Source organism: Cherax quadricarinatus, chromosome 66 (genome assembly GCF_038502225.1).
Source record: "Cherax quadricarinatus isolate ZL_2023a chromosome 66, ASM3850222v1, whole genome shotgun sequence".
NCBI classification, from domain to species: domain Eukaryota; kingdom Metazoa; phylum Arthropoda; class Malacostraca; order Decapoda; family Parastacidae; genus Cherax; species Cherax quadricarinatus.
The window spans coordinates 11,662,143-11,685,646 of record NC_091357.1 but is presented as its reverse complement, the minus strand read 5'-3'; the positions used below and the strand labels follow the sequence as shown (position 1 = coordinate 11,685,646).

Sequence of the window (23,504 nt, the reverse complement as noted above, 5' to 3'; positions counted from 1 at the left end):
CCACTACCACCACCACTACCACTATTACAACCACCACCACTACCACTATTACAACCACCACCACTACCACTATTACAACCACCACCACTACCACTATTACAACCACCACCACCACCACCACTATTACTACCACCACCACCACCACCACTATTACTACCACCACCACCACCACCACTATTACTACCACCACCACCACCACCACTATTACTACCACCACCACCACCACCACTATTACTACCACCACCACCACCACCACTATTACTACCACCACCACCACCACCACTATTACTACCACCACCACCACCACTACTACTACTAGTGAACATCGAAATTGTACCTCACTAGTATTGCACCTCACTCTGAGCCTTTATATACCCTCTGTGTCCATGTATTGTTTGTAATGGCTTGATAAAGCTCCTGGAGAGCGAAACGTTGCCACAAAATGTCACATTATGAAAGTTAAGACACAGTTGCAACATCTGGATATCTTTATTGTATACGTTTCGCCATCCAGTGGCTTTATCAATACAGATTCTAGGACATAATTGGAAGACAGTAGAACCATATACAAAAGATGAGGTAATCAGTCCCTCAGCCTTGGAGTTAGTGAGCTGAGGGACTGATTGCCTCATCTTTTGTATATAGTTCTACTGTCTTCAAGTTATGTCCTAGAATCTGTATTGATAAAGCCACTGGATGGCGAAAAGTCTACAGTAAAGATATCCAGATGTTGCAACTGTCTTAACTTTCATATTGTCGGTATTTTATACCTTTCTTGCCCAAAATGTCACATTAGTTGCACTTGTCCTTTTACTTTACATATTGTCGGTAATTCTACCAAGTGTATTACGAATTAATTGCTCTACCATATTGTACTACTACTACTACTACTACTACTACTACTACTACTACTACTACATCGAAATGGTACCTCACTAGTATTGCACCTCACTCTGAGCCTTTATATACCCTCCGTGTCCATGTATTGTTTGTAATGGCTTGATAAAGCTCCCGGAGAGCAAAACGTTGCCACAATAAAATGTCACCTTAGTTGCACTTGTCCTATTACTTTACATATTGTCGGTAATTCTACCAACTTTATTACGAGGTGATACTAGCCTAATGCGAGACTTTAGTGACGTTACAGAGGAGTGCAAAGATTAGCCTTTTTTGTATGCATTTGGTAATGAGGAAGAGATAAATAGGAAGTATTATGCCGTCTGGGGAAATGACACTAGGAAGCGGAGGGTGGCTTACTCTTGGTTTAGAGCCCTACTCCGCCATAAAGGCAGTCTTTTTTTTTTTTTTTTTTTTTATTTTTTAGGGAAGCTAGTATGCAGAAATTTGCCTACTTACCACAAAGTATGTTAAGCATTTTCAGCCGTTTTTCTCTCAATCATAAATGTAACTTGATTTGTATTCGGGACTGAAATTACTGAAAGCACGTGTTTTTCATGAATTCCCTAATTAAGTTCATTGATATTCATAAATTCCTAACGAGTTTGGACATCATCCCTTAATTCCCAGATTAAAACACTCCATTTAGTCGATAGCGTTCTTTTTAACGCTGTTTGCCTGACTGAGAAAATGCCTGGCATATTTCAGTGAATGGTGTTCGACTGGTTGAAACGCACATTAGCTTTACTGCCAACGTTGTGAACTTTGATATTTTTTTAAGATTTAATTGATGCGAATATTCTAACTTTTGTGCTTAAATATGAATGGGTTTTAATTCTTCAAGTTGGTGCTGACTGGGGAATTTAACTTGTTAGCTTGCACACTACCCAAGCTTTAGATCAATCTTGCTATATTGATAATACTGATAACTTACAATTTTCTTTAAAGTATTTTAGTTATATGCTAACTCTTTAATGTACGCAAGTAAAATTTAAAATTATCTTTCTATTGAAATTACCACTTGCCTGCTTGCTCAGTTTGTTAAAACGTTAAGATGAAGTCTCTACCCATGTTTATAATGCAAGCAAGACATCACCTGTGAAATACTAGCTTCTGGCTCATTTACTCTTAAGATTGAGCGTGGGAGGGACGGCAGATGACAATCTAGAATTGTCTTGCCCCCCGTCTGATCAACCAAGCTGTTGCTACCGGTAGCCCATTAGCTCGCATATACTGCACAGCCTTGTTGATCCAGCATTCACTGGAGGAATTTTAGTTTCCTCTTAAAGGAAACTCGACAAGAGTAACCGTCAGGTTTAGGTAATTGCAGACAATCTCTCGGCTTGAAAGAAGGAAATTTACAAATTTCTCTTAATTGTTACTGATCAGCCAGTTAGGTAATGCAGTCTTCTAGATACACCACCTTTAGCTGCCCAATAATTAATGCTTGCCAATTGAAACGAACAGCACGAAACACTAATTTTCTTCACTCATATTTAAATGTTTGACTATATTGATGCCAGAAAACTCTACTACCTTTCAAGTATACATTGAATGACGTTGGCCGTAGTGTGTACAATGGTTCTAAAATTGGCAAATTTGTGTTCATTCCTGGTACAGGTAATTATTAATTCGTTAGAATAATACACTGCGGTACCTTATCCCCCCCCCCCCCGTATTTGACCAGGCCTACAGTTATGCATAATTGTGTACCTAGGTAACTCAAAGATGTTTGTCATGCTTAAGCAAGTCTTCCCTAAGCATAAGCACTGAATATTGATATTCTTGATGTTGCTCAGAAAGGGTTTATTTTGCCCTGTAATGTATTTATTTTCAGAAGAATGTATGATTAAGACAGATTTAGAAGTCAATATCCGCATTCAGGGTTAGGTAACACTGGTCAACAGTTTTTGAAAAGTTGTATGCTTCTTAAATGAGATTTATTAATTCTTGTGTATTTTCATGTACTGAATCCAAATATCACCTTGAAAAATGCTTATTGGCTGTAGGTTTAAATATACGAGACGTGTATTATTTTATTATAATGTACAATGTCTTTTAAACTCTAATCCGTACCTACTCTGCCTTTTTGCTTGACGATAAGCTTATAGTGGGCTGAAGAATCATATCTTGCCAATGTCCAGCAGTTCGCCATTTGCCCTGGTACCATTTTTTCATGGTTGAAATATCTTGGTGATACCTTTCACCATGTTTGTCACTAACTGCCCCACAGTTCGCTGGAAAGTCTAAAGGAGTCCAAAAATTTGATTTTAAGTGACATGTTACATCCCATGTTCTTGTAAGCCTTGAGGTTTTTCCCTCAATTCTTCAGTTTCCTTCCCTTCAGTTTCCAAGAAATCCCTTCGCCACTATCTTGAATGCTTCCCAGGCAGCTTTCTCCTCCCCAGGAAGGTCTGATTCAAAGTCACCATCTTTAAGAGGCGCCCGAATCTGAGGGCCACTGAGGAGTCCCTCTTAGCGTCGCTCAGCGAGGGGAATTTTGATATTAAATACTTGAATCCCTGACCGGCTTTGTCCATAGCTTTTAGTTTTTTTTTTTTTTCATGAGCTCCAGTTTTGTGTATTGGTGGTAGCAAAATTGTTTGGTTCAATGAGAGGTGGATGTGGAACACTTTTCATCCCAGGCTCCAATGACTGATGAGTTGGCCCCACTCTCCCGATGTAGTAGGGAACTCTTTCACGGCTGTCCCACTCATAGAAGGCAGCAATACTTGGTGTCTCCGCCCTGAAAGCCCATCGCAAGAACAATTTACTTTTCACCTCAAAATATAAAATTGCACATCACAACCACCTTCTATGACTTCTGGAACATTAATGAAGGGCAGTGAGTCTGTGGTAAAACACTGCCGCAAGCCTGTTGGGACCTGTTGTGACAGGTGTATATTGAAAAGTAGAGCTAACAAACAATTTCAACCATGATATTCATTATCAGTGACCTAAAATTAGTTGGAAATTGCTAGTCTGGTCTCTGAAGCATTTAGTTGTTGGCCAGTGTAATTTATCAGGAAATAGGACAAGCTTCCTGACTCGTCTAAGTCATGATGACGACCTGCAGCTGGAACTTTTGGTCATCTGTCAAGAGGCTCTCCGCTGGCTTACTCCGCCACCCCTTTAAAAATTGATTATAATTACAAGCATTAAATTTCATGAACCATGAAGTAGGACATGAAGGAAGATGAGTTAGGGGTATCAGCACTAGTAATAGAAATGGTAACAAATTAACCGGTATATCTAAAATTAGTGTAAATGGACAAAGTACAAAATTGATAGTAACTTGTCATATAATTCTAAACTGCATTTGAGATAACTATAGCTAGTTGATAATAAGTAATTTGAGGTAGCACAAATTCTTGAAAATTGTAGAATAAAATTTTAACACAACGGAAAGTAAATAAATCAGAACTAAGCGTTAAACTCTCAAGGGGCATTAACAGAACAGTTCATTTCAGTATAATACAATGTACAAAGGAGACCCCTCAAGGGAGGTTCCTTGACGCTTGAGGGGCTTTTGATCTAGGGAATTGGATCTGTGCTCCAGTTCCCTGAATTGAGCCTGAGTACCATCCATCCCCCCCAACATGCGCTGTATAATCCCTACGGGATTAGCGCTCCCCCATGATTATAATATACAAAGTGACATTTGGGTGTATATGCCGTAATCCTCTGTACAGAGTATTTCGGGCAAAACGTAAAATTGTATACAATAGGGATGTATACAAAACTTAGGGACCACTATGGAAGTAATCATTTAACCCCCCAAAAAATCCGTAGTATTGCATGTATAATTAAATGTAAAATATGTGAAAATAGCTGCGAAAGATCGTAATTTTGTATAAATCCAGAAAATGGGAACTACGTTTTCTTTTACTGGTTATTAGAGTACGGTTGATAAGACAAACTAGCTCAATCACGAGCGATGTGCCTGTTAATTGCATCTTGGTAGTCCCACTTAGTATGTTATCACCATTCCATTTACTGGTTGCCATAAACAGTAATAAGCGACGTGCCAACAATTCAGACATTCAGTAAATAAATTATTGTAATGTTGCAAGAGTAAATAAATTTAAAATTTTAATGTTGCAAGAGGCATTCGTGGAAAATATCCCCACAGCAGTCTGAAATAAGCGTTTTTAAAACTCGCAGAATTGGAAACTCGTGTCATTTATGTAGAAACGACCCTAATGTAGTCAGTGAATTACTATTGGGGTCCTTTTATTAGGTTTTAGACTGCTTACCATAATGGTACAAATAGCTTTAATCTGCTATTTTTATAACATTTTTGAAAGCTGTTTTACAGATTTTATTGCCGGGAGGGTTTAGTTATTTGGATATTTTTTAAGGGCGTTTGGCTTAGCTTTTCCGCATGATGAGCCATGTTGTATATAGAACCTTGATTATCTGATTATTTTTCTTTGTCAGACTTGCTTTACTCAGATCATTAACACTGTCTCACTCGTGGTTACTTAGTTTGCCAGGAATCCTGCCACCTTTAGTGCACTTAAGTGCCACTAACTTGTTACACAGCAACTGCCTTTTAGGTCTTAACTTTTTATCATGAGAATGTTTGCAAAGTTATGAACGTATAAAATTTCAGTGCCGTTTTTAAGACGTGGATTATTTTAATCGTAATGATTTTTTTTAGTATGTAAGTATCGCTCCGAGAAAAGTAACTCTCGAAACTCATCAAAGGTATATATCGTTAGTGTAGTCATTCCCTAGACATGATTCTGGCTGGACTTCCCCCGGTTTTAATAAGAGTTAAGTAACTTGCTGAGTGTGTGGAGCATATATGACCTTGAACATGAAACAACTTATTTTTTTCAGACTAGTAAATTGCCATTTATAAAACTGATAATTAGTTTCGTGGCAGTTTGGATAGATGGTTTACATAATACTGTAGTTACAGGAGGAGAGATTGCTTATTTGCCAATTAAAATCATCATAGGCATATTGATTATAAATATTTAGACAGGGTATTTGTTGAAGTGTACTGACTATTTCTTTTCCTAGGTTTAAAGCATCTTGTGGCCCATGACTTTAATGTGGGCATCACTAAAGGGTTTTATACCAATTCACAAAACGGCAACGTGCGATATTTAAGGCATTCCTAACTGGTAGTGACCAAATGGAGAAGACTGGTCGCAGTGAAAGCTGGCGTTCCACAAAAGTTGAGTCCTTGTCACAAGACTTTGATGACTGATAACGAAGAATCAGGTCGTGATACTTAGGCAAAATGCCCTAGACTGTTTTAAATAGGTTTGTGTGGGCTTGCAAAGTAGTTGATAAATGTGGCTTAACGTAATACGTATTCCTATCATGAAAATTGCGGCACCTATTAAACTATAACGTAATTAACCAAGCTGTGACTAGGTTATAAAAAAAAAAAAACGAACTAAGGCAGCAGTGCTTAGTGTTCCAACAAGGGTAATATTCAGTTTTATATAAAATAAAGGAAAATGTTGGGAAGTACTGGTGTGGTACTAGATAAATGAAGCTGAGTAGTTTATTGAAGTTCATACTTTGGGTAACCTTTAAGCAAGGTTCAGATGCTGGGACAGTGATCAAGGCAGTGGTGTAGTGCCGCTCTGTGATAGACGTGTGGTTGTAACATTAGTGCTGAGGCAGCATCATTGCTCATGAGTGACTTTATCTACAGTAGCCCAAGGTACTTCTCGGTGTGGCTTGTAACCTTCCACACTACCTCAGTACGAGATCAAGCAAGCTATGATGGCCAGCGGCCCGCCAATAGCAACAGCCTGGTTAACGTAAGACAGTACAGTGACTGTACAATACACAACCCGCAAATAGCCAGGTACCCTGGGAAGTAATTGGAAAATTCTGGTCCCAGGCCGGTCTGCGGAAGCAGCAGTCTTGAAAACTGAACACAGGTGTATGCCTAATTTTTAGGCTCCTGAGTTACATTTTAGCTTTGTAATTTTATATATATTTTAAAGGGATGTTTACCACATAGATTATTAAGAGTAAGAAAACTTAACTTTCCTGGGCTATTTTTTAGTTATAGTATGTTCAGTGCTGTTATGCAGTTACTAACAAAATACAAGGACGAAGCTATTGTTTTAAAATTGAGAAGATACGTCAGCTAAGATTTTTTCAGTTGGTATGAAGACCGTGAATCTACCTTATCGGGTTTTTAATAGCAAGGTACAGTAATTGTCCTGTAACCAGTAGTTGACCCTCGTTGGTTTAGCACTTCTTTTGATTATAATGCATGAATTATTTTTGCATTTTGTGCAAGTTTTCATAGATTTGATTTAAAAAAAAAAAACTATTTGTGCCTTGTCAGGGGAAAGTATCAAATTGAAAAACGTAAATACTTCGGTCGACAGTGAATTTCTGTAACAGTGTTAGTAATGAAGTAGACGTTTTAGATCCAGATCAGGTAACTGTCATTTGAATGTAATTTTACGGTGTACAGAACTTTGTCGGCATAATTTCGTAAATAGGAACCTTAATAAAACATAGAACTTTTGAAAGGAAGTAGGGGGGGGGGGGGCTCTGAGATTCTCGATGACACTTGTCGGTAAATTAGACACAACTCTTCCACATTCGTGGGAGTAAATATGAAAGCTTAAACCTCCATAAATTCATCCTTATTTTTCTAAGTGATATAATTATATACTGTAACAAAGTATTCGGGTAACTATTTTTCTTAGCCTACAGTCTGTTCTCCAATGTCATCGATTTAAAGGAATAAAGTTGGTTCCTTAGAAGACCTTCCAATTCTGTACATAGACTTTTAAAGGGGGGGGGGAGTATCATATTTTTCTTAAATTCCCATTCATTGTGTATTTTGGTTTAATGCTCCTTCCCTTTGCAATCCATATGCTAATCAAAAAGAAACTAGATTGAATTGTATAAATGTTCTTAAATACTGGGTAGCAGGATTGTTTACATTTTAAGGAACATTTAATTCCAACACTTTTTTTTTTAATGTAGTCTTGTTTTTAAGCTTTAGACAAGTTAAGTTAAAATTGTAGTTGACAAAAATGTGCAGAAAGTTTTTCTGGCCACGCACAGCTTCTCTGTATATTTCCAGGCATGTTAAATGACCTGACAAGTAAATCAACCTTTGAAGTACAAACAAACTCAAGTTCACTGGGAAAAAAATACTTGATCTGGAAACCTCAAATGCCTCTTGACACAGCTTAGATGACCTGTAACATCATAAGTTTCTCTCCTATGTGCTGGCTGTGTAAGCATCACTGGCTAACTGAAGCTACGTTCACCTTTCCTTAAAAGGAAATCCTAAGTGTTCTGTAATTACTGCTAAGTGTAGGCATTTATTCCTACTGCACTGCTTATCTGGCCCAGAACAAATAATTATCACTGAGAGAATTGATAACGCTGTCTGCTTGATAAGCACCAATATGGTAATGTAATGTCTTCCTCAGGTCCTCATTATTCGAGAAACTCTACTAATGTACATTAGTTAAATAATCATTCCTGGAAAATCTTGGAACCTATTAACGAAAGTACGTTAATGTACATTCATTATTTCTTTATAGGTAAGGCGGGAAGGCATGCAGACATAACGGGTAAGTTGAATGTTTAATACATTGCTTCGAATGACCAGTTCCCCAGTCTTTGTAGCTAAAATATTTGGGCTAAACCTGATACTTTAATAATTATTTAAGTATACAGTATACTATAATACGCAAAATATTTTTATTAAAGAATTCTAACGATCTATTCATTATATACCGGCTTGTGTATCTAATACCATACTAGTATACAATTGTATACGTTATATATAGATATTAATGCGTGTAATTATTATATATATAATACACACACACACGAATAGGCAGAACTTGCGATATTGGCTTAAATAGCAACGCTCATCTTGCCATATAGGACAAATGAAAATTTGTGTATGCAATAATTTCGCCAAAATCATTCTGAACCTAACGAAAAAAATATATTTCACTGTTTGTTTAGTATTAAATTATTGTAAACAAATCTAAAATATATTGGATAGGCTAAAATAAATTGTTCTTGTTATAATAAGGTTAGGTAAGTTTTCTAAGTTCCTTTTGGTGCAAAATTATAAATTTTTACATCAACATTAATGAAAAAAAATATCTTTAAACGTATAAGAGAAAATTTTAGAAAGGACTAAATTTTAAATGAGTTCTTGCTAATTGACCAGTTTTACATATTCGGCACATTATTTATATATATATATATATATATATATATATATATATATATATATATATATATATATATATATATATATATATATATATATATATATATATATATATATATATATATATATATATATATATATATATATATATATATATATATATATATATATATATATATATATATATATATATATTATATTTATTATTATTATAAAATTTATTAGTTTTGCAAACATGATTAGTAAGTGCCTGCATGGGAACACTGAAGAGGTGGTGGTAAACGAGCATAAAGATTAAGACCCTTTAAAGGAGATGCCTTTGTGCTGGTGAAGGGCTCTTGATCAAAGGAATTGTAATTATCTTCTCCTTGAATCGAAACTTATTGCTTCCAAATCACTTAATCCGCAGGCGCTGTATGACCCTTCGCTTCCAGATAAATATAACAAATGTTAATTTTTTAAAGCACTCTTTAGTTCGATATTCTTAGAATGCACTATTTTGGTATTCACAGGTGACACGTATGAATCAGCACATAACGGCTAATACTACCTTAAATAAAGATTAGCAGTAAGAAATGAAAGGTAAAATAGTGTTCTCCTTGAATGACCAAAGATGTAGAGATGTAACGTTTGTAAGACGGAAAATGTCGTAGCGTCTGGGTTTTTGAATTGATTGTAAGATTTTAGAAAAAAGTGAAAGCAAAATGGCACATTATGCCTTACTCCCAGAGTAAATGATGAGTTAGGCTGTTAGCTAGCAATTCACTAACAGTCCAGGGGCCTTGGAAGCCACTGAGTTTCCTACCCTTAGTCTTGCATAAAGTATAGCTAACTAGTTTCTACGTGAATTTCGACGTTCTTGGCGAGTTATATACTGACAAACGTTCATGGTAGTCATTATCCCTGGCAAATGACCTGGAACTTTGTTACGAAACTTCTAAGGTTAATGGAGTCTTGTTTCTATTTAATGCTTATAAAAAGTAGAGGCTGAAGGTGCTGTGTCGACATGGTGAAATAGCCTTGGTGGGTGGCCTTCCTGCCTCTGGCTATATGATATTTAATTTTGCTTTTTGTACTCTTCCCCTTCACGTGTAAATTCGACACCAACGGGAAATGACTAAGCAGCTGCCTGCTTAACAAAAGCGTTCGAAGTAACTTTGTTCCTTCTTATGTTTCACATTCGTTGGGTCCTCCTGACTCTTAATCGTTTCACGACTCTTGCTGAGAGTTCAGTCCCCACCCGTACCGTGGTTTCGTTTCCTTAGGTTGTTAGTGGGGCACGTGTGAGCAAATAGTGTTGTCCTTTACTCTGATATCTTGACATAAATTTAGTAAGTCATGGTAAATTAGGCATTCTAATTAAACTCCAACGGTGGGAATTTGGAAGACTTCTGCTTAGGCACCGAGACAAGGTGTCAGGCCATTGATTATCCTGGGCTTTTAGGCCTACGTTATGAGACTCCGCCTGTGAAAAGGGTTCTCTGGCCCGGTTGAAAATTTCAGTGGAATCAGAGCAAAGTTGGGTACATAAGGAACAGTGGGTGGTAGGGCCAAGTGCCCTAGGCAGCATCACCAACCCCACTATTGATTTTTGTGAAGAGCTCGACGACGCGAAGGATGGTCAGCCAAGCAGTGATACTTAAGAGGGGGAATTAGGTTTCCCTCCCGGGTAAGGTGGGGTTGGAGTGAATAAAAAATCTTCATAGCCTTATTAGTTTACAAGTAAATTAAATTACGCAGACATTAAGAAATTAGCTTTTACTTCGGTGTTTTACATTGAATAAAGAATTGAGACGAGAGGTGGTTTCGGAATTGCGATGTTTATCAACCAGGCTATGATGGATGTGGACTGACGTGCCGCCAACAGCTACACCCTAGTTAAGCAGGCAATCAACGGGAAGGTTTGGCCTCAGACTGGTGTGCAAGAGAGGAAGACTTACACCACAGGTAAACTTTCGGCTGTGTACTACTTTACTCTGATAGGTAGCTTGTTTTAACTATAATGGTTGCCCTGTCATTATTGCACGGGACGGGTTTCATGCATCAGGCAGTGAAATATGTTAGCCTGACCTGGGAGTCAGGTGATACGGTTGGAACCCTTGAGTATTGGAGGGATTGGACCTATCTGCGGAGGAAGAATTGTGGCGAAGTTAAATGCGTTCTGGGAATATTGTAATAAGTTGAGGGGAAATTGTAATGTGGGGAAACCTGGTCTTGGGAGGGTTGATAGAGTACGTGTCTAGTTTTTTTTTCCTTCAGTCCTTAAGTTTGAGGCCCACTGGATGTCTAGCACTGTTGGTTGATTTTGGGAACTCGAGCATCCTTTACTTGGCGATTTCGCCAGTGATTAAAACAGAATCTATTGGAAATATGATTCGTAATATGGCGTGCAGTGGTTTCCGTGTGAAACCTGACTATGTATATTAAGTGTTTGGGGAAAAAAATAAAAATTTTAAATTAGTTCGTACTTTACACTTGACCCTTTTTCTCATTTGAACATGTTGAAGGCCTGTTAAACAGTGTACAGTATAAACTAAAACTTAATTACCAACTGGATTTAAACGTGTAAACTCTGATCCTTGAATCTTCATATGTACTTGAGAATAATTGTGCAAGTGGTTGACTAGACTCGTTGGTGATGAGTAAAAACAGTGGTATGACAGTGGAGAGGATGTGCCGGAGGTTAGTGGTGTGTGATGCTGGTGAGTCAGGTAAGTGGTGAAGCTCACGGTTGGAGTGACTCCTTCCTGGTTGAGCTGGAGTGTCTGCTCTGTTGTTTCAGTGTTCGTATCAGATTACAACTCTGAAGGGTAAATGTTTCAGACTGGCGGCATCTTTATTCATGTACTTAATCTTGTAAGTTGAACCCGCTGAGCTTGAAGGTTTAGGTGTACGCAGTTTACTATGATGTACACTAACATGTAAAGTACATGTTGTCAAGTGGCCACGTCTCCACTTAATTTAGTGAATATAGCTACCGAGGATAGTTAACACAAGTTTGAATGGACTACAATAACTTGTTTACCCTGACATTCCTCATCTTCTGAAGTTGTCTACAGAACATTAAATTTTGCTGTTGAATGAATTCTTCAGTTGTCACTGTTACCTTGTCAGTTTTTCCTGTTCCTTGAACACGGTATGATGCAGACTTTCAAGTTACCTTGAAAAAATGCGTTTGGATTGAACGTCCAGCGCAGCCTTAAGGAAAGGTCTTCTTGTGGTTAGAATTTTGCGATCTCATCACAAACTGCCGCGAGCGGTTAGGATAATATAAAGCAGGAAGTGAGTAACGCTGATAAGGGTCAGTGATTAAATCGCTTCAGTTTACTGGTTTCCTAGTTGACTGTCTGGTCAGGCAGGTTGTGAGTATTCCTGTGATATACCTGTGACTGACTTTTTTTTATCCTCTCTGCCATCAGGCCAGGCATTTGATAGCCTCTTCAACCAGATTGTTACTTTTGGTGGCCCGCTGACTCGTATCAGTGTAATAAATCTGGCGCTTGGAGGTAGCGATCCATTTCCTTTTGTCTTTACAGTTGTTCCAGCAGTATTTCTGATAGCCTGCAGCCCACTCGGAAATCAATAATTATACAGGCCAGAAAGAATGAATGTTGGTCACAAGCGACATCGTCCTGAAACAACTAGACTGAAGCCAGAAAAGTCGTCGGACATTGATTAGCCCTTTTCAAGGGTTCTAAAGGAATGTAAGGGATAACTTAGTAAACCCTTAGTCTCTTCATGTCACTACAAACAGGTTTTGTACCAGAGGAATGGCAAATGTGATACCCGGGAGATAAGTGCTTAGCTTAGATATAAACCAGTCGGCCTAACCTCGAGTGTGGGTTAAGTTGGAATCAATAATTGCTGACGCAATTGGAAGCCCACCTTGAAAGAAGAAATTTGATCTTTGAATCTCGGCACTTGTAGGAAGGCTCGTTTGTTTTACGAATTTGGTAATCTTTTTCACGAAGGTGAAAAAACGGAATGGGGGACCTTTTAAGAGTGGTGTGCCACAAGGGTCAGTGTTGGGACCCTTGTTGACAATCTACAAAAGGCTTTAATGAGGAAATAAATAGCGACATCAGTAAGTTTGCCAATAACGCTAAAATAAGTTGACGTGCTCAGGAGTAGCAGATGCCGTTCAATGCAGACAAGTGTAAGGGTCTGATACTTGGAAAATGAAATGACTAGGGCACTTGCAAGCTAAACAGTGTAGGTCTTGACAAATTGAATGCGAAAAAGACCTAAGAATTCTGGTTAGAATTTTAAAGTAAAGACGACTGCATAAATGCTTTTTATCAATTATAAATAACTAAATTTATACGAAAATAGGCTGAGGCCACTGAACTTGCACTCTATGGAAAGGCATAGATTTAGGGAAGATATGAAGTGTACAAATGGAACTGGAATTAGAGGTTACGAATAGCGTGTTTAGAATATCTAAAATATGGGACTCTCAACATGGATTGAAGTTGAAGACATTAGATTTAGAGAAGTCCTGGTTTGGCAGTAGTTGAGTGGAACACTGTCATTGAGACTCGAATTTGTGTAGGTTTATAGGTTAGGCGGGTAGAAAAGTATGAGAAAATTGGCCCTGCCTAGCAGTAGGCCTTCTGCAGTGTTACTTGATGCTTAGGTTCTTAGTGTTCTTTTGTTCCCATGGTACCCCTGCATTTCACTATTTTCAGCTGTCCTGTAACTCGCGCAAGTTACTGTACCTGGAGGTTACCTGGAGGTTATTCCGGGGATCAACGCCCCCGCGGCCCGGTCCATGACCAGGCCTCCCGATGGATCAGGGCCTGATCAACTAGGCTGTTACTGCTGGCCGCACGCAGTCCAACGTACGAGCCACAGCCCGGCTGATCCGGCACTGACTTTAGGTATCTGTCCAGCTCTCTTGAAGGCAGCCAGGGGTTTATTGGCAATCCCCCTAATGCTTGATGGGAGGCTGTTGAACAGTTTTGGGCCCCGGACACTTATGGTGTTTTCTTAGTGTACCAATGGCGCCCCTACTTTTTATTGGGGGCATTTTGCATCGCCTGCCCAGTCTTTTACTTTCGTAGGGAGTGATTTCTGTGTGCAGATTTGGGACCATTCCTTCCAAGATTTTCCAAGTGTAGATTATGATATATCTCTCCCTCCTGCGTTCCAACGAGTACAAGTCAAGTGCTTCCAAGCGTTCCCAGTAAAGGTGCTTGACAACTTATACGTGCAGTAAAGTATCTCTGTACACTCTAGATCTGCGATTTCACCTGCTTTGAATGGAGATGTTAATGTACAGCAGTATTCCAGCCTAGAGAGAACAAGTGATTTGAAAAGGATCATCATGGGCTTGGCATCTCTCGTTTTGAAAGTTCTCATTATCCATCCTATCATTTTCTTTGCGCATGCGATCGTGGCACTGTTGTGATCCTTGAAAGTGAGATCCTCAGACATTACTACTCCCAGGTCCCTTACATTATTTTTCCGCTCTATTGTATGGCCGGAGTCAGTATATACTGTTCTAGTTATTATCTCCTCCAGTTTTCCATAACGGAGTAGTTGGAATTTGTCCTCATTGAACATCATATTGTTTACCGTTGCCCACTGGAAAACTGTTTATATCTTCTTGGAGGTTAACCGCGTCCTCAGCAGATGACAGCCTCATGCAGATCCTAGTATCCGCAAAGGATGATACGGTGCTGTGGTGTATATCTGTTTGTCTGATATGAGGATAAGGAATAAGATGGGGGCGAGTACTGTGCCTTGTGGAACAGAGCTCTTCACTATGGCAGCCTCCGATTTAACTCTGTTGACCACTACTTTGTGTTCGATTTGTTAGGAAGTTGAAGATCCATCTCCCCACTTTCCCAGTTATTCCTTTACCACGTATTTTATGGACTATTACGTCATGATCGCATTTGTCAAATGCTTTTGCAAAGTCTGTGTATATTACATCTGCATTCTGATTTTCTTCCAGTGCATCCAAGGCCATGTCATAGTGATCCAGTAGTTGAGAGGCAGGAGCGACCTGCCCTGAACCCATGTTGCCCTGGATTGTGCAGATTTTGGGAATCCAGGTGATTTGCAATCCTGCTTCTTAGCACTCTTTCAAAGATTTTTATGATGTGGGACGTCAGAGCTGTAGTGCTCATTTCAAATTAAGTCTTTCGTGTCTTCATTGTATACTGTATTATCAGGTATATCTGCCCTCGAGAGTACATTTAAATGTACTCGAAGGCGCTACCTGTAGGTTAAATGCATTTTAATTGGGTGTTCGTAGAGCGGTCATTAGCACCACAGCTCCGGCACGTCAGGAGGGGTTCAGAAGAAAGTTTTCTGTCGAAGGATACACTAGTATAATGGGAACCTTTGCTTGGAGACAATACATTTAGTTCTGGTATTCACTGTTGAGCACGATAGAAAAGTTTTCCATACCCTTAGTTATAAGCACGTGGGTGAGCGCTCTCACCAACTCCTTTACTGAATAATACTCTTTATTACCACAAGGTGAAGATTTAATGTATCCACGCAAAATAGAGCAGAGTAGCACATTGGTTCAGCCCTGTAACTAGTTTGATACACGGGTAGCTGGCTATTAAGCTGAAATTACTGGTTTAAAATGTATCTGAAATATTTGAGAAACTGTGGATGAGAGGTTGTGCAGCTGACACACGTCACCAGTCAAGTGTGACTCAAGGTCACCTCCCGCCCGCCCACCGGCGTCCTACTAGGCCCCCGAACGCCCACCGGGGCTCCATGCCTACGTCCCCTACACTTGCGACATCCGCTCACCGGCGCCCTACCCTTCTAAGTCCACCTACATCTTAAAAGTAGAAAGGGGGCGAAGGTTTAGGAAGCTTAAGAAGTTGCACCTTCTGAAGGCGGAGTTGTAAATACAGGTAGCAGGGAGTGTTAAGCATTGTAGGGGTTAAAAGTGTAGAATAATTTTAAAAGTTGCGAGAAAGGGGTCGGGAGAGTACTAGGTTCTTCATTGGTTCGGCGATTATTACCCCTGCGGCACGGTCTCGGGCTTCCTCCTGCTTGACTCCCTAACCTGTCACTTACGGTCTCTTGTCAGGACAGAGCGGAGAACCATTGGTAATTTAACTGGTTCAAGTCTTACCCAAAATCCTCGTGAATTTAGTTTCCCAGTTAAACTAAATTCACGAGGATTTTGGTTAAGACTTTTGAACCAGTTAAATTACCAATGGTTCTCCGCTCTGTCCTGTACTCCCTGGAGTACAGTGCGAAAGGCACTGTACTCCAGGGAGTACAACTAGAGGACTTAAAGTTGGTAAAAAGAAACTTGCCTTTGATAGTAAAACTTGCTTGAATGTAAGATGTTCAGATCTACTTGCCTTCAACTCGGTTACTTGGCTCATCTTCAAAATGTTGTGGTTACAGCATTTTAAAATTTATTTGCCCATCTTAGTGGATGAAACTTGTTCCAGGGTTTGTGTACTTTACAGGAAATGTTAACATAAGCTTAGTCATGTCCTGGTTAATAACCCTCTTAAACTATTATACCAATTGGATATCAGTGTTAGATAAGTGTCTTGAAATGGTTGCAGATAGGGAGGGGTGTGGAGTAGGTTGTAAATTTGTGGTTGAGTATAGTTGTTGTAAGAAGTTTTTGTAAAGTTGCAGAGAAAGAGCAAGGAAAGGAGTTTAGGTTGAGTGGATTGTGAGAGCTTGGTTTGTATGGGAGGTTGTTGCTGTGTGGGGGAAGGGGATCTGTGGTACATAAGTTTGAGGGGGCGGGGGAGGTGACGGAGTGAGGAGCAGTGGTGTGCATGCATAGAGAAGCCCCACAGGTAGGAGAGACCTCGTAACCGCGTCCTGGCCTCGATCAAGGTAGGTTGGGGAGGGGGGTCGTGGAACGGGTGGTGGTCAGATAGGGGGAGCAAGCCAGGCAGGAAGGCTTGCCAAAGGAAATGAAGACCTAGTAAGATGACTCCTCCCTGCGAGGGGCAAAGAACACCGGGAATATTTAATAGAAAGTTTAAATGTTTGGTCAAATACTGTGGAATTTTACTTGCTAAATGTATTCCTTGGAAAATTAGAAACACTGATACTACAGTGGGAATCCAACTTTGTGATTTATATTTAATATTAACATGTTTAACCTAAGGTGCAGATAGTTAGTGGTACAATTTGCCCTTAATGTTGTTAAATGGCTGTAATAAGATATCACGCCCCTTGGGCATGTAGGTATAATGAACCAGAGTAAAAACAGGGAGGTTTAAAAACTTGTAAGGTTTTTCTGGTAAAATGTTTACAAAAGCTGCTAAAATTTAGCTTTGAAGTGATAACTCTTAAACTGCAGAGTTAAATGGAAATATCTGAAGGTGTTATCTAATATTTTATGAATGAAAGACTTAAAATTTTCATTATATTCCATATGTATAAATAATTTGAAAATTATATAGCTAGACATGTAATAAACTTTTTTAGCAGAATTTCAAACCACGTAATTAAATTCTGAAGCTTCTCAAGGCTTTGGAATTAGTTTGGCTTGTTCGGCTTCAGCGACCGGGAACACGATTGTAGTTAAGGGTAACTTGGCTGAAGAGGGTTGGGCGTTGCAGCCCTAGGTGAGAGGTATACCATGGTGGTTCAAAAGGACACATGAGCAAACACTAGGACGTGTTTATTAGAAAACTTTTCTGTCCTGTTACCTTGATCACTTCTAATAGGTTGAAAATAACTATATATAGGCAGAAAGTGGGGCGTGAGTGACCTATATAAAGCAAGACTTGTTTGAGACGAGGTCAGTTACTGATGCCACCTGATTCCTGTGTTAGGTAGGTTAAGCAAGTTTATTCAGGTATACACAAATAGCAGCATGTGTAAAGAACCTAGGATGACACAAGAGTCGGTGACTTACTTCTATTGGGCTGTCTTTATAATGTTCCTCGGTGACGGCGGTGTTTCCATGCAAGAGATTAATTACATTAAAAATAGTCCGGGGAAAATTGCAGGAAAAGTTATCAGTGTTGATTAGTTTTGCCAGAGGTGTTGTGGCTATTGTTTTTCCTCACGAGTATAAGTGATGATAAACTTCTTAATGTTAGTCTCTAGACGTGAGAGATATGGGTGAAGGGGTGGGAGGGACTAGTTTACGTTAGGATGGTTAAGTGTAACTTGCACTTAGATCTCGGCCTCTGTTGTCAGTTTTGCGTTCTTAAAAAATGTAACATTAAATATTTTCAAAGGCAATTTTGTAATGATCATCGTAATGGGTGAATGCATCTTTTGCTCAATGTTAAATGTATGCAGTACTATATATTTTCAAAGTAATTTTACACTTTTGAACTCTGAACCGTGGGCACAGGGCACGCGCGCTACCTCAGCACTAGGCTATTAGCTGTAACCGCACGTGCGATTAAGCTAGTGGAGGGGCAGCAGTTGGCACCTGCACGATTTCCACCTCTTAGTTAGATTGCAGTTTATATTCGTCTGGCTGAGGATGGAGAGGTACCTCGTACTTACAAACCTTTGCAATGTCCTGAAACACTTAAATCATAAATGGTGAAAATTCCTGTGCTTTAGATTTGTATGGATGTTATACCCCAAACTAATACGCTTTACTACGAATTTTTACGTTCCAGAAAATAAACAAACTTCGAAGGAAAGTCTCACGGTGTTGTGGCGTCCTTCCTGTAATTACTACAGTACTAAGAGCACCTGTATCCGCTCGTTTTCAGTCTTTCTGGGTCACTGTGGACCTTTCTTCCCTCCATTTTCTTCCCACTTGTCCTTTTCTTTCTTTTTCTTTCTTTTTTCCTGCACTTCAACTGTGTTAAACGTAGTTCCCTCGGCCATTTCCCCTTATTCTGATTTTTTAGTAAAATAACTAGCTAGTCTGAAAATAAACCATTGTAATATTTTGATAGTTAACTGTTATGCCATGCCTTGAGAAATTTAGTTTTCGTATTTATATACTTGAACTAGTAATTAGAGCAAGACTAGTGACAAACACTAACGCAGCAGGTGGACAAAAGGTAACTCTGAATTCTTTTTATCCAAGAAAATTAAAGAAATTGTCTAGAAAATGATCTCTGAAATATTTTAATGCTTTAAAGGTTTTTAAAATGAAAATGCAGGGGAAATGCTTGCTGTGGCCCGGCGAATGTAACGTAATGAATCTTAAGAATTGTCACCTCAGAATGACGTGTGAAATCTTTCTTGTAACGGGATTTCCGTGCATTCGCATAGTGACTAATTAAGGTTTGTGCTAAAATGGGTCAAGTTTTAGGCTTTCAAATTAATGTTCCATGAATGTTGGCTTCTTTTAATAACGTATCACGGAGAGAAGTTCCGTGACAATGTTCCCTGATTGTCCCGCATTTTTAGGATCTGTAATGATCTGGTAACGGCTTGGCAAAGCTCTTGGAGAGTAAAACGTTGCCACAATAAAATGTCATTAGTTGCACTTGTCCATACTTTACAAGTCCGATGGAAAAGGGATAAATTAGTAATGTTCGATACGTTGAGCGCTGGATAAAAAAAATCTAGTATTTAAATAAAACGTTTCCCTTCCTCTCCTCTCCGGTACCTCCCACTTTATTTCATACTTTCCTTTGTCTCCATTTCCAATCAGTGAGCTTGTAGGAGACCCTCTCCTCCCCCTCTCCAGTGTCAAGACACGTACAGCAACTTCCAAGGTTTCTCCCTCGCACGTTTGAAATGACTCGTGCTACAGCGAGAGTTGGAGCTCCCAAGAGTGAGAAGCGACGGCCACGTTCCAAAAAAATAATTATCAATGAAAATATCAACCGTGTCAAATATCTAACATCTGAAGGTGAAATAGCAGGAAATGCTGGTACTTGGTCATGTTCAGGGTGCAGGAACTAAGACTCGAAATGGTGAATATAATTAGATTTTAGTTTCCTGCCTTTTGCACAGGGGCTAAATAAAATTGTATCGTTTAGTAATAAGTGGTAGTTGGATGTGTAAGTGGTTTGTGGTCGATAGGAAAATTTAATTTAGTTTTCCATTCAAGACTTCGTGGTCACCGTAACTTAGTGTTGTGTGTATTTTATTTATATATTTGTATTTCATATTTGTATATATGTCTAAACTCAATGTAAGTCATAATGACTCCATGAAAAATCTGAAGAATTGATGGGGGTTCTGTTTATGAAAGCTGGCGCAGCACTACCATTCAGCCACAGGGGTTCTATTTTCGATGAATTTTAAAATCACTCTTAAAACCAGTGACCTACTAGAGATTAAAGTGCTCTGTAAATATCAATATTTCCAATAGTCTTTGAACTGAGCTAGAGACGCTGGACAGGTTTGTGGTAAATGCTAGCCTGGATGAGATGCAAGTGACCCATTAATCAGCCTAGATTGACTTCCCAAGAGTTCATGAATGAGTGCTGCAGACGTCTCCCTCTCCGATATAACCCTAACCCCGCTTGACTTCTAAAAGGCCATTGATTGAATGACCAGACCAGGAGTCGTGGAACTCCATATTTATCAAGAATTAGTCATTATCACATGCTTTAAATATTCTCTGGTGTAGCCTGGACACTGGAGCCATCCCACAATCTTTGAAACCCACTGATATAGCCCCCACTCCACAAAGGTAACGGTAAAGCAGTTGCAAAACAGACCGGTAACGCTGACGTCCCACAAGATTGCCGATCACATGGAACCCCCAGATCAGCATGGGTTCAGAAAGTCTCTCCTGCCTCTCGCATTGCTGGACCACTGAGTCTAATGTAGATGTAGTGTGCACCGACTTTGCAAAAGCCTTTCTTCATGCACGATCATGGGGGAAATAGCTCACAGAATGCTCACAAAAGGAATAACAATGAAAGTGAGCAGATGGAATTTAACTTATCCATTAGAGGTAAAAGTAAACAGTTAAATCAGAGTACAGTGAAGAGCTCTGTTCCCCATTTCTGACACAGGGATATAAATTATAGCATAGTATCGTCTGCAAAGAATGATACAAAAAAAATCTAAGTAGCATGCATTGAAGGGATAGTGAATTTCAAGCTGGTATAAAGTCTTCGTGGACAGTGAAGTTCCACGAGGACAAATTTTAGTTACTAAGTCACGGAAGAAGTTGAAGTAATAAAGGGACAAGAGTAAAAGAGTACAAGAGCGTAAATCTAGGTCTCACGATCAAAGCACATTATCGCAACTGCAAGAAAAATCCTAGGTTGGATAACGAGAACTTTCAAAAAAAGAGATGCCAGGCCAATGTCACTCTAGGTCACTAGTTCTTTAAGTTGGAATATTGCTGTATACTAACAGCCCCCTTAAAGGAAGGAGAAATCGCAGAGCTGGAAATTCTCAACCTTCACTCGTATAAAGGGGATTACCAACAAACCCCTGACTGTCTTCAAGAGGGAACCCAAGTTCCTCAGAGCGGTTCCTGTTTCTTCGGACTGTGGTGCACTAACTGCTTAAACGAACAGGCCAGCACCCAGGCCTAGTCTGGGACCGGGCCGCATGGGCGGTGAACTCCGGAATCGACTCCATGTAACCTCGCTCTAGCTCCAGATTAAATTGTTACTACTCTACCTGTATCTTCCTAGACGAGTATTAAAAATTTACTATCTTGCTTTTTTTTCAGTTAGTATAGCGTAAACTGCAGTGATTTGATATGGTTCGTGCAGGATAGTTTCTGCGTGAGGCGTGTACGGGAAGCTGGGGGCGGGGGGAAAGGGGTTTGTTAAAGTGGGATGGCATCTTGGAGCTCTCAGCCACGCGCTTGTACACAAATCGGTTCTTTCCCCTCACCCGTACTATGAAACTTTTGTCTTGTAGTATACAATGCTCTGAACAGCTGGTTCAGATCTTTCAATAAGACCCGGGAAGGTCTCAACCTTGCAAAGGTACAAATTTCCTGTGCAGACGAGGCCTTTAACAAAATCGATGCTTTTGCGGAAAGTGGAATTTTGCATCAAATGTCAGGAGGAAATGTTGGTGTATAATTCATTAAGTGCAGCTGCGAGTACATTCTTGTTTCAATGCTTGTTTATCTCTCTCCTCTTTCATGGTGAGTGATATTTTTTTTTTTTTTTTCCAAATTGGGTAATGTGCAGTTCCTTTATTAAGAAGGAATTTATGGGAAGGTGTAGGACAGATGCGGTTTCGTAGTGATGACGGAAGATGAACCAAGAGTAAGGAGGGTATAGATTTGGGTAAGGGAAGCTTCATGGGTAAGAACTGGTAAGGTTGGGGATAATGGGGGAGAGGGGAGGGGAAACAGTACGGCATAAAAGCAGTGAGCGTGGGAGGTTTGGGTTCAGACCAGCTGGTGAAGCCGTGAGGGAAGGTTTCTGGCTCCGTGACCACGTCTTAAGCACGCACTGGGACGTTACTTATCTACATCTACACTTGTCAAAGGCAGTATTCCCAGAGCTTTGTTAGCAAGCGGGGGTTTTTTTTTTACGTGAAACACTAATACTCTCCGTGGGTGACTTACGAACTGGCAACTATACACCTGGTATTATCAAGCTTAGTGCACTAGAAGTTCACGAAAGGACATATCATAGGACGTGGAGGTCAGGCAGACCTTTTGTGGACGAAGTTGAACCGTGAGACCTGAGGACAGTGTCGAGAGCCCTATTTCACGTATCTAAATATTTATCTGCAAGAGTTGCAAAAGGTGGAGTGCTTTGCGCTATACCAGGCAAAGGGGAAGCAGGTGTGATAGTAAGCTTTGGGACACCTGTGGCAAGGCGGGTGGTGTGTGGAGGTGCAGAGGCCGGTACAACCACGCCGCCATGGCCACCTACGCCGCTTACCGCCATGTGGAGCTGGACCGTGTGGGGCTGGGCAAGAGGAGGTGAGTTACGCCCACTTTGTTCGCATTGATTTTACCCTCTAGTCTACTCTTGAGGGTAGAGATGTCTAATGAGCTGTTAATTATCCTCAATCACCTCGTACATAAGGATGGAGAGAAAGTAACGCAAGGGATCAGTCATGACTGGTCTGAACAGTAATCTAAGGGGCTCTGCCCTTTGGTTTAGTTTCAAGTTATTGCTTTAGTTTTAAGTGTACCAAAATTAAATGTTTAAAAGTGCAGAGATTCAAAGCGTAATAGACTAGCAGTAATTTATAAATTTATTTTTTAATCTCCAGACTAATTTTGGCTAACACCAGATATTCTGAATTACACGCAAATGTAACTCGAGACTAAAAATCTGAGAAATGATCCTCTCTGCTTGATGCACAAGCACGATTAGTTGTTGCGTCTGGGTGTTGCAGTAAATGTTGGCGGAGGGGAGGTGGGTTAAGCAGTCTGAAATCTGTAGATTAATTTGCAGACCTACTTGGGTAGCAGAATTGGAGGCAAGCAGATGTACTAATCACCTAATGTGTATTGTGGAGAGAGTATTTTCCCGTCTAAAATTACCATGGTTAATTTTACTTCATCATACTTGTTCATCCTCTTTATCGCCCATTT

At 39.7% G+C, this 23,504-nt stretch overlaps 1 protein-coding gene across 9 annotated transcripts in view; it reads left to right on the top strand.

Moving 5' to 3' along the window:
* The window catches only part of LOC128704066 (microtubule-associated protein Jupiter), a 97,490-nt gene that overhangs the window by 37,707 nt on the left and 36,279 nt on the right, over positions 1-23,504 (top strand). For 7 of the 9 annotated variants that reach the window (XM_053799073.2, XM_053799075.2, XM_053799072.2 and 4 more), the window contains exon 1: positions 22,351-22,883. The exons of the other annotated variants lie outside the window; for them this stretch is intronic. In XM_053799073.2, the coding sequence (XP_053655048.1) occupies positions 22,822-22,883 (62 nt within the window). In that variant the 5' untranslated portion in view covers positions 22,351-22,821. Of the gene's footprint in view, positions 1-22,350; positions 22,884-23,504 lie in introns of those variants that run through there. 9 annotated transcript variants of the gene reach the window in all.